The 12,422-nt window shown below is 41.8% G+C and overlaps 1 protein-coding gene across 1 annotated transcript in view; it reads right to left on the bottom strand.

Annotated features, from left to right (window-relative positions):
• Positions 1–1,064: 1,064 nt before the first annotated feature.
• Positions 1,065–12,422, bottom strand: part of LOC142217319 (uncharacterized) — a 28,951-nt gene continuing 17,593 nt past the window's right edge. The window contains exons 6-8 of the mRNA XM_075285521.1: positions 10,414–10,782; positions 8,599–8,931; positions 1,065–1,513 (exon numbers count right to left, since the gene is read on the bottom strand). Coding sequence (XP_075141622.1) covers positions 1,431–1,513; positions 8,599–8,931; positions 10,414–10,782 — 785 coding nt within the window. The 3' untranslated portion in view covers positions 1,065–1,430. The remainder of the gene's footprint in view (positions 1,514–8,598; positions 8,932–10,413; positions 10,783–12,422) is intronic.

Raw genomic sequence — 12,422 nt, forward strand, 5'->3', positions numbered from 1 at the left:
CTACCATTTTGGGGAATTGCTTTTACCTTGATTGCTTTTTATTCAATTTTTTTTCAGAATCAAAACAGTGAAAAAACCGCGGCTTGGCACTTTTTACTATTTTTCCAGCTACGGCGTTTACCATACAGGAAAAATTTTTTAATAGATTTGTAGAGCGGGCGATTTCGGACACAGGGATACCTAATGTGTATGTGTTTCACAGTATTTAACTACTTTTATATGTGTTCTAGGGAAAGGGGGCGATTTTGAATTTTTAATACTTTTTTTTTAAAAAAAAAAATTATATTTTTTTTACTTTTTGAATTTTTTTTTTTTTTTGCATTTATTAGACCCCCTAGGGTCTTGAACCTCAGGGGGTCTGATCACTAATGCAGTGCATTACAATGCCAATGCATTGCAATGCATTGCAAAAAATCATCATTTCTTTTGCAGGCTGCATAGACCAGCCTGCAAAAGAAAGAGGCTGCAGACTGGCCGGGAACCTTTACATGGCTCCCGGCTGTCATGGAAACGTGACATTGGCCCTGGAGCTTGCTCCAGGCGCCTGTGATCACAGGCAAAATGGCAGCGCCCATGCGCCTTCGGGGACCGATCAGAGGCATTAGTGCTGGGTGTCTACTGTATAAAATTCCCGGGCAGCCGCCATAGTTAAACACCCGACATGCGCCGTGCTAATGACATCACACATATCTGTCACATGGTACAGCAGCAGCTCAGTCCCAATTGTGTCAATAGGGCTGAGCTGCAATACAAAGCACAGCCACTATGATACTGTATGTATGGTACTGTGCTTGGTATTTAGTGAAATCTCGTATATCAAGTTATCTGTCATTGTTTAATCCCACGTTATAATGTTACCACCATATTAGGGGCTTAGTCTTTTACCTGGACCAGTCCTCTTCTAATCACATTCTTGTAACATCCTAAAACAATTATTGCGACATGATCTGGTTATTTTCCTCTTTTATTAATCATATATGCTTGTAATATCAATAAATACAATAAAAAGTAGTGATGGTGTGAATATGCCATAACGTATTGCAGCAAGGCATAACAAAAGATATCAATATACGACTTCTGTCCACGTTCATGTTTTCATACAGACAATGGTGACTTAAGCTCCGCAGTTGTGCTCCTTACAGTGTTTGCTCTCTGGTTACTACTCGGTGAAGTACTGTAAAATTGTGATGAAAATATCACAGTCCCTGTATGACGATGTCAGTATTTTTGTGCACAGATCCAGATTATTACGTTAAACACAATGTAGAGGAGCAACAGACTACACACGATCCACCACTGTGCTTTTATTATTATATTTCAGGATTCCAGTCTTATATGAATCGTAATGACCTGTTACCAGTTCTAGGAGGTGAGGGATGAGATCCATCAGAACAGCATATAGCGGTAACTGGTTGTAGAGAGATGCATAGTTACATCTCTGTGATCACATTTTCATCAAATGCTCGGAAACCCCAGTCCTGATAGGTCCGAGACCAGTGCGTCTTCTTTGGTTCTGCCAAAAATAAGACAAGCTCATTAATATCAGCCTGTACTGGATTTTCCCCTATGTAGTGATTTCTTTATACCCAATGTCCTTTATAACAGATACAAATGACCAGGTTGTCTGGATATCTGTGGACCTTCTAGCAGGCTCCCCTTTGACTATCTGAATGCAGGGATTCTGCTGTTGTGAGATAACGTCCTGTACATGAACGCTGAAATTGGTGCACAGATGTGGCCGAAGCAAGTGCCACTCATAACCAGGCTAAGATAGAAGAGACTAAATAGAGCAACGCTCACTCTACTTTAAAGGGGCTCTATCATTGGGAAAAGTCATTTTTAGCTAAGCACATCCTTGTATTGCCTTTAGAAAGGCTATTCCACACCTACCTTTTGTATGTAAGTTGCCTCAGTAGTTTTTGAATGATCCCGTTTTTATCCATATGCTAATTAGGCTCCAGCGAGCACTCCGGAAGTGTCTGTGAGCACCGCCTGCTATTTTCTGCTATGTATATGAGAGCTGGGAGATGAGTTATCAGCACAGCAGCCTCTCTGCTCTCACACACATAATAGAGAATAGCAGACGGTGCTCACAGACACTTCTGGAGTGCACGCTGGAGCCTAATTAGCATATGGATAAAAACGGGATCATTCAAAAACTATTGAGGCAATTTACATACAAAAGGTACATGTAGAATATATGTATAGATGATAGAGCTCCTTTAAATGCCCTTCAGATAATTCCTTTAAAGTGGTTGGCCACTTTCAGACCAATATTGAGAGACAGATGTTTTTGACTTTTCTCTCCGAGTATTTCATGTGAATATGGGAACGGACTGGCCCAAACGCAGATGCGAACTGGGCCTTACATGTAACATAAGCAGTAACACACACGCCTTCTAAAATGATTCTAAAAGACTTAGTAACAGTTTGGTGACGTCTGACCACAGAACTTCCATTCTGTTTGGAATCTGCTAAGCAGAAACATCATAAAATTGCTGGACAAAAATCCCAACTTTTTCACCAGCAATTTCAGAAGAATGGATTGCTCAACATAGCTTTACTTTTATTAAAATGCGCACTATTTTTCTTACTATCAGGGTACATGCACAAGGTAATATTTTATTCAGGCTATACAGTGTTCATTGGGAGTAGTTTTACCTATTTTCTACGGTCACCAGAATACACTTTATTCACACTGGGGTTTTAGCTTTTGTTCCATCATACATTGGATCCTGGTGAACCCTATTTACCTACAGTAAGGTTTGTTGGGGTTCTGTCATGATGTTCATCCTGTTTAAAGCTTTTATTACATTATTCTTGCCATCAGGTCTGACGGAGTTACCAAAAATGTGAACACAACTTTAGCTTGCTTTTTTAATACAAATATATTTTACTTATACTGCAGAATATAATACTTTGCTGCTGTTCAATCTGGTGCTGACCTCTGTTACAGCAAATTTCCATTACTGCTTGACAGCTAGAATACTGTAATCTGCTGAACAAGTCTTTCCTATAAAAAGTAAACCTGACAGACCAATTTTGTGCTAAGACTAGAGCCTTACATTTCTTTTCATGTCATCATCAGCTTACAAAATACATATATTATAGTGGGGCCCTTTATGTTTGTTGAAGGAGTGAAAAAAAGTCTAAAGCTTGTCACATACTGTACTTGGAATATCTGTTGGCCAAGAGCTTGTTTGGCCATCAGCTATTCTACCTGCAGAAAATCCAGTTTGCCAGATTCTTTTTCTTTTGTTTCTTTGACATCTTCCGTCAGGTAGAGTTAGAGGTATTGCCATCTTGGCAAATCACTACAGAGATGAGGAAAACTGCTCCAAAGTTCTGACCCGTAGGAACCCGCCAAACACTGCTGCTTTACACTGTTTCTAGAACTCTATCAGAGGACACTGGGAGCTACGGAATCAGTGTAACTTATTTAGCTGTGCTAGGCTAAGGCCCCACGGGTCGGAACCGCCGCGCTAAAGCGCTGCGGGAACAACCACGGCGTGAACGCATTGCAGTTCTTCCCACAGCGCTTTCAACAGAAAGTTCACAGAGTTTTCCTCACCTCTATAGGAGTTCTGGAAGCTGCATTGCTCAGCTGTTCCTGTTAGTATAATGTACACTCACCGGCCACTTTATTAGGTACACCTGTCCAACTGCTCGTTAACATTTAATTTCTAATCAGCCAATCACATGGCGGCAACTCAGTGCATTTAGGCATGTAGACATGGTCAAGACAATCTCCTGCAGTTCAAACCGAGCATCAGTATGGGGAAGAAAGGTGATTTGAGTGCCTTTGAACGTGGCATGGTTGTTGGTGCCAGAAGGGCTGGTCTGAGTATTTCAGAAACTGCTGATCTACTGGGATTTTCACGCACAACCATCTCTAGGGTTTACAGAGAATGGTCTGAAAAAGAAAAAACATCCAGTGAGCGGCAGTTCTGTGGGCGGAAATGCGTTGTTGATGCCAGAGGTCAGAGGAGAATGGCCAGACTGGTTCGAGCTGATAGAAAGGCAACAGTGACTCAAATAGCCACCCGTTACAACCAAGGTAGCCAGAAGAGCATCTCTGAACGCACAGTACGTCGAACTTTGAGGCAGATGGGCTACAGCAGCAGAAGACCACACCGGATGCCACTCCTTTCAGCTAAGAACAGGAAACTGAGGCTACAATTTGCACAAGCTCATCGAAATTGGACAATTGAAGATTGGAAAAACGTTGCCTGGTCTGATGAGTCTCGATTTCTGCTGCGACATTCGGATGGTAGGGTCAGAATTTGGCGTCAACAACATGAAAGCATGGATCCATCCTGCCTTGTATCAACGGTTCAGGCTGGTGGTGGTGGTGTCATGGTGTGGGGAATATTTTCTAGGCACTCTTTGGGCCCCTTGGTACCAATTGAGCATCGTTGCAACGCCAAAGCCTACCTGAGTATTGTTGCTGACCATGTCCATCCCTTTATGACCACAATGTACCCAACATCTGATGGCTACTTTCAGCAGGATAATGCGCCATGTCATAAAGCTGGAATCATCTCAGACTGGTTTCTTGAACATGACAATGAGTTCACTGTACTCCAATGGCCTCCACAGTCACCAGATCTCAATCCAATAGAGCATGTTTGGGATGTGGTGGAACGGGAGATTCGCATCATGGATGTGCAGCCGACAAATCTGCGGCAACTGTGTGATGCCATCATGTCAATATGGACCAAAATCTCTGAGGAATGCTTCCAGCACCTTGTTGAATCTATGCCATGAAGAATTGAGGCAGTTCTGAAGGCAAAAGGGGGTCCAACCTGTTACTAGCATGGTGTACCTAATAAAGTGGCCGGTGAGTGTAGTTAGTGTGAGCAAACCTTCAAATCATGGTAGAAAGTTATAATATCGTCGTATTCTCTGAGTTTGACTCATTTTTATCAAATGTGTATGGCAAGCTCAAGCAGTTTTTTTTTAAATTTTAGTATGACATAAAATTCACAGAGACTAATGCAGACCATATAAATTCCATATAATGCAAAACTGTTCACAGATACATAGCATTTATTTATTTATTTATTTAGCATTAGCAATTTCTCTCTGCTCTGTCTTATGCTTTCCTTACCTTTTATTTACTTATTTATTTTTTTTTGCTTCTGACATGGACAGAATAAGACTTGATCGAGCCTTGTAACCTGTTGCATAATCCAGACTACTGGACACACAAGTCATTTAGCACAGATTTATGAGCAAAAATAATACAATAAATATAGTTGGCCGTTTTGTTAAAGTAGTTGTCCAAGACCTAAGAAAATTGAATAGTATCAGATCATTAGTAAGATCAGTGAGGATTCTATACCCAGACCTCATGCTGATCAGCTGTTAAAGCAATCTGAAGCTTTACAAGGTACACTGCTGGAGCAGCTCTGCTTCTATTCAAGGGAATGGGAGTTCTCCAATGTCACCACTATAGTATAGGGAGCTCTCTACTCTGAATACAACTTCCTATCTGTATATTGTAGCCAGGGCCGCATCTGCTATATGGTGGGATGGGCGAGTATCTTGCCTCAGGCGGCAGATTGCAGAGTCCTTGAGGGGGAGCACTGACAATATTTGCTGAACAAACCTCTCAAGGTTCATCTATGGCTCTGACGCAATTTATGTTTACCATGATTCTGGGGACTGAAGCTCGGTGTACAGGTATAGGAGCTGCTGCAGTCATGTGCAGTGGTAGTCAGGGGATGGGGTGCCAGGGGCTGCAGCTCTGCTCCTATTCAGTTACTAAGCAGTCATGCTTCTTCTGTCAGTTAAAACACTTTAGTTTCCAAATATACTTCTGTTAATCACCTTTCATGCTCATTTGCAAATGTCATGTAATAATGATGTAAATCACTGATTTATTCATATAGAAATGTCCATATAGAAATGTGGGGAAAAGCTCTTTGATGGCAAAGTGCAGCTCCTGAAGGCAATGTTCTCTTTGGGAGCAGAGGCATCTGATGGCGAAGTGTGGTCACCAAAGCTTGCCTCCGCTTCAGCTCTGGATTCTTGGGCTTCATTTACATAGGAATAAAAACAGCGATTTACATAAAAATGGGGCTCCAAAGTATAATAATAGACATATTTGGAATCTGTAGAATCGCCTCTACAAGGTACTGGCATTAGTTTTATAACCAATTGACTGCTAACAAACTCCGTTTAACACAGATAGCCTTTTTTCTAGTACCATGTGACAATTGCACTATAGTGTGAAGCAGTGATACACACATTACCATATGGAATAGGAAAGAAACAAACAGACACATGTATTGAATACATTAATATGAATGTAATGGTTTTCACATCATTGGTTATCTCATGCATACATGTTAGCAGGCAGTGTTACATACATGGAAAAATTAAAACATTCGTTTTACAATGGACATACAGTCAGACTCGTATACATACAATGATGAGGTGCTGTATGTTCAGCCATGTATAGCACATGCATTAATAAACAATATGTATTTAACATTTTGTTGGCAGTGTCTTCCTGTATAATTAAAATTTGTTTCTGCTGGTTCAGGGCTGGTCATATTGATCTGATCCCAGAGGATAGATATGAAATGTACAATTTCTGATGGCCCAACCACACTTGGCTGTTTCCACGATTCTAATAGATATTGAATGGAGCCTACTTCTATTCATCTCAAGCTCCTCCTCAACATGGATGTAAGGACAGTGGTGGGTGGCAGCCCTTTGTTAGGTGGAGGTACAGCACCAAATACTAAAGAGGTAGTTTCACACATTAAAATCACTAAAGTCACTTGTCTTGTTTTTTATGAATGCTTACATACAGGTACGGTTGCTTATCAATTGGATAGAATGATTTACCATATCCCTGATATAGGAATACTACTGCAAAGAAGGATACTGATAGTGAACCCTTAAAGAGGACCTTTCATGGTTTGGGGCACAGGCAGTTCTATATACTGCTGGAAAACCGACAGTGCGCTGAATTCAGTGCTCTGTCGGCTTTCCCGATCTGTGCCCCGGTTAAAGAGCTTTTGGTCCCGGTACCATAGCTCTTTGCAGTCAGAAGGGCGTTCCTGACAGTCGGTCAGGAACGTCCTTCTCCACAGCAGCGCCTATCGCACTGTACAGTTTGAGCGGGGAGGAACGCCCCCTCCCTCTGCTCACAGTGCTCGTCCATAGAGGAGTATTATCAGGAGGGGAGGGGACGTTCCTCTCCGCTCACACTGTACAGTGCTATAGGCGCTGCTGTGGAGAAGGACGTTCCTGACAGACTGTCAGGAACGCCCTTCTGACTGTAAAGAGCTACGGTACCGGGACCAAAAGCTCTTTACCCAGGGAACAGATCAGGAAAGCCGACAGTGCGCTGAATTCAGCGCACTGTCGGCTTTCCAGCAGTATATAGAACTGCCTGTGCCCCAAACCATGAAAGGTCCTCTTTAAGGGTAAGTTCAGATGGGCTTTTTTGGACCGGAACCTGAAGCGGAGGCCGCCTCAGGTTCCAATCCAAGAACCAGGTAGCCGCAACTGAAAGCCGGTGCACTGCATCGGCATCCAGCCGCGCACTCAATGAATGGGCCTAGTCCGGAAGAAGGAGTGTCTTCAGGCTGAATCGTGACGCGAAACAGCCTGAAGAATGAGCAACTACTGAACGGTTCCCATTGATTTCAATGGGAGCTGTCTTTTGGGTCAGGATTTTGAGGCGGATACGGCCTCAAAATCCTGACCAAAAAACTCAGTGTGAACTTACCCTTAGTCTACATTTCTAAATGAATAGACCTTTTTCGTGGGCATTAAAAAATCGGTCTAATGTTTCTGTTTGCTCACTTTTATGATTCTTCTTGACATGAATGGACACAGTGAACATGTTATCCAACCCTGTATTTATAGGAGAAACTGCACAGAACTGTTATTTCTTTGGGTATATAAGTATTTTCTGAAACAGATTGGTGAAGTCGAAAATGAATCTTTGTGTTTTATTTCAGTAAATATTTTTTTCTTGCTGACCCTCTTGAGGCCAGATCTGTCCTCTATACTATTCTGCTATGAGGCTGTTCTCTAGCTGTTTTAGGGCTCAGGATTTGATATTCACAAAATCGATATTGTAAGCTCTGTGCTCGTCACATGTCAGTAGATTTTCCCTACAAATGTCTTGTCAATAAACAACAGCAAAGAGAGCCCTAAAGTAATACTTGGAAGAAAAGAACACTGATCTAACCAAGCACCATAATGTAACATATAATAACCTGTGTTTTTTGGAGGAAACCATTTCTATATTATAGCCATTGTGACTGTTGTTGTGATAACATTATAGACATTTGTGTTATCATTTTGTAAATTATAAATGAGGTAGATGTTGTACCCTGACATATACCTATGTGCAATTTCCAAGTCATGTCCTTATTATTTTAATAGAACGCTGTATCCAGCCATTTTCAGTCCTATTACTATTTTGTGGGTCTCATTTGTAGCAATCCTACTTGGACCTAGCATGGGCTCAGCACTCTTTGTATGGTCTGATTCACTGAACAATATCGAGGAGCCCTCCGTATTCCCAATGGCCTCTTACGTCAGTGCTAGTGGGACATTTAGAGTATTTACCGGCTACTTTCAGAGGGGCCGAACTGCGCTCTGCAAGGATCCGACCTTCATTTTCAGAGAATGAAGCTGTAAAGACGGCTCCGGATTCCTCACAGGATGGGCAAAGCGTGAGGAAAGCGCAGATTTGTCCTTGTGATTTATTCTCGGTGACCTGGTAATTGACATCTTGTTCCTTTGAGATTACTGTATGCTCTTCATTGAGACACTTTTCCCATGTAACTCTGATGTCCCGTGGGATGTTTCCTTTCATAATGCAGCTAAGGGTTAATCTCTCTCCCTCATTGCACGTCTCAGGTAGACAAATGTCAGATACTGAATAGAAGCCATAACTGTCTGCAGGGAGAAACATATTGCAATGTGAGTCAGAAGTCTAGACATAGGTTTCATGCCATACCATTGACAAAGTAATGAATTTTACACATTGAGTTAACAGAGTACATTCAAAGCATCCTCACATAGATCCACACAAAACCGAAATAGAATAAAAAACAAATGGATATCCAGTTTTCTGAGCAAACAATTCCATATATGTTTAGAATAAATGTCCCAGTACAAGTCCCAGGGATATCAGTTAGTTGTGGGGGTATTCCTTTTTGACCGTCTGTGATTTGTGGATATGTTGAGAATAGGTGATGAAAAAGCAATGAGAGGCTATGCCGTCTCACAGAAGTTCTCTTTCTCCTTTTTTGTGTTGAGGCTTGGTGATGTGGGGATCAAATGTTATGGTTTGTATAATAAAAAGTTGTACAATTTTCCAATATGCTTTCTGTATCAATTCCTCACAGTTTTCTAGATTTCTTCTTGCTGTCATTCATTCTGCTTCCACCTTTAGTGGATAAAACGCTGACCATGGTCATGTGATTTACGGTCCATAGTCATGTGATGAGCACACAGGTGCCGCTCGTTATAATCACAGCCCAGTAATCAGACATCTGCCTGGTAATCAGCTGTGCACCTGTGTCCTCATCACATGACCATGGACCGTAAATCACATGACCATGGTCAAACTTTTATTCACTAGAAGTGACAGAATGAATGACAGCAAGCCGAGATCTAGAAAACCGTGAGGAATTGATACAGAAAGTATATTGCAAAATTGTATATCCTTTTATTGTACAAAGAATAACGTTTGTTTCTCAATATTGGTCTGAAAGTGGCCAACCCCTTTAAGCTACATTCCCACAACTGAGGTGCAAAACAGCCATTTTTCACCACCATCTTGCACTTTATGGGCACCCATTTTCACCAATCTCCTATACGTTTGAGTGTACAGAGGGATCCTGTGAAAACGGCAGAAATAGAATATGACCTATACTGTCTATTATAACAAACCTTGAAAATAACGGTCTTGTGTAAAGCCCCATTCACTTATACTGAATGCAATGCTGCCGTGTGATGTCCATTAAAAAAAAAACAAAAAAAAACCGGCCATTAGTCAGTGCGTTACTTTTAGGGTATGGTTGCTTCTCCTTCCTGTTGCATCTTATTATTATGCTCCATCTCATTCACTATGTGCTGTTTCTCTGCATACGTTGAATCATTTGGCCAGAATATTGGATATCCATATGGATCTGTTTTTATTGGAATTATGTTTCCCTCATACTTTTAATACATTATTTTGTAATAACATTTATTTTGACATGTCCTGTATGATCTTGTTGTGGATGTTGCTGCTATTAGTTTGAGCTTTTTGCTTCTATGTATTGCACATTAACTTAACTAAAGAATGATTGAGGACTAAGAATAAATACTCTAAACATTAGGAAGATTATTACTTTTTTTTTTTTTTTTACCAGTTTACTGTTTGTGACTTACCCAGGACGGTTCCAAAGTATTTTTTCTCGCCCAAGATCGTGCCCGCTCTCATGAAGCGGCAGATAAACTCTGCCTGGTCATGCCGCTCCTTGTGTACCTGGAAGCTGAGGATGGAGCATAGAGAGTGGCGTATTCCACCCACAAATCTACTCTTTACAATATTCCAGCATGTATAGGAATCCTGTTCCTGCAACTCTTTGTAGTCCCCGGGTGTGTATAAGGATCCTTTCTCTTTTATTTCAATCTCCTTGTCCCCTTGTCGGATCAGCCACACTGCAGTTATGTTTTTGGGGTATCGGCCTGCAATACTACACTTCAGAGTAGCAATGCTACCTTCTGTCCAGTCTTTGCAAACTGAGATGTCAGTCACTGGAATGATACAAACGTGCAGGTAAATATTTCATCATTCTGACTTCCATATTACATAGAAATTAGAGTACATTTAGTTGGTCCACAGTTGTCAGTTCGGTCCTACATTTAGGCCCCATTGCCTCAGCACATATGACCAGGCACTATTTCAGTCTGTTTGGTGGAGGACATGGACTTGAAGACCTTCGGAGAGTTGTCTTTGGCGGTCTCCAGATCTGTCTCTTCTACACACATAGAGTCTAGGTCATCAGTTTTTCAATGGATGTAATTTGGATGATTATTTTTCATATGTTCCACTGAATGAGGCCTAACAGTACATACTCGTACTCAGTTTTCTCAGTTACATCAAACTTTGGTTTTATTTGAGGCAAAATATTTTCAATATAAATACATTTGGAACATTTTATTGCTTGTTGTGGTCTGTTTCAGCAGCTGGCTACAACTGAACCTGGATAAAACTGAAGGTTAGCAACTAACAATAACGTGGCAACTTGCACATCTAAGGGCTCGTTCACATCTGTGCCCGGTCTCCGTTCAAACAGGTTTCCGTTTTCTGCACAAAACTGAGCAGGAGACAGAAACCTGCAGGACTCTTTCATACCCAGTCATTTGAATGGGTTTGAAAGATGTCCGGCCGTGAGCGCCAGTGAGTGTTTTATGCTCTCCGCCGCAAAACCGTTTTTTAAAAAATCAGACACAGAGTCGGACATGCAGTACTCTGTGTCCGGTTTTAAAAAAACGGTTTTGCGGCGGAGAACATAAAACGCTCACCGGCGCTCACTGCCGGACCCGGTCTGACAGCTTTCCGTCTTCTGCATGCAGAAGATGGAAAGCTCGGAATGGACTCCGGGCGCTAGTGTGAACCTAGCGTCACACATTTGTCTCTGGAAAACAGAATCCTTTCAGCGATCATAAATGTCATTTGGTTGTAGTTATTGATGAGGTAGTGTCACTCCAGAACCAGACATCTACCATTATTAAACCTTCGGCTGAGGAGAACATTGTGAAAACCAAATACCTTATTCCAGCAGAAAATCTATTCATACTGGTACATGCTTTCATAACCTCATGACTGGACTGTATATAAACCATCCAGACAATGCAATAGAGATAGAACAAAATGTTGCAGTTGACTAAACATATCCATCAGGCTCCCATGACACCTTCCTCCATTCACTGCACTGACTGGATGCTATATGGAAAATAGCTTAAAGGGATTCTACCACTAAATCGCTTTTTTTTTCTGCTTTAGACGTCGGAATAGCCTTTAGAAAGGCTATTTGTCTCTTACCTTTAGACGTGGTCTCCGCGGCACCGTTCCTTAGAAATACCGGTTTTAACCGGTATGCAAATGAGTTCTCCACAGCAATGAGGGTGGGCCCCAGTGCTCAAACAGCAATGGGGGCGTCCCCACTAGTGCCAGAGAGCTCTCTCCAGCGACGCCTCCATCTTCAGCTGCAACCCCGCCTCTTCTGTCTTCCGTGATGGTCCAACCTCCAACGCCTGCGCAGTATTCTGTATTGAACTACAAGAGCAGGAGGCCGCTCTTGTAGTTCAATACAGGAGCGTACTGCACTGGCGTCAGAGGTTGGACCGTCACGGAGAACTCAGTTGCATACCGGTTAAAACCGGTATTTCTA

The sequence above is a fragment of the Leptodactylus fuscus genome, chromosome 8, assembly GCF_031893055.1.
Source record: "Leptodactylus fuscus isolate aLepFus1 chromosome 8, aLepFus1.hap2, whole genome shotgun sequence".
Lineage (NCBI taxonomy): Eukaryota > Metazoa > Chordata > Amphibia > Anura > Leptodactylidae > Leptodactylus > Leptodactylus fuscus.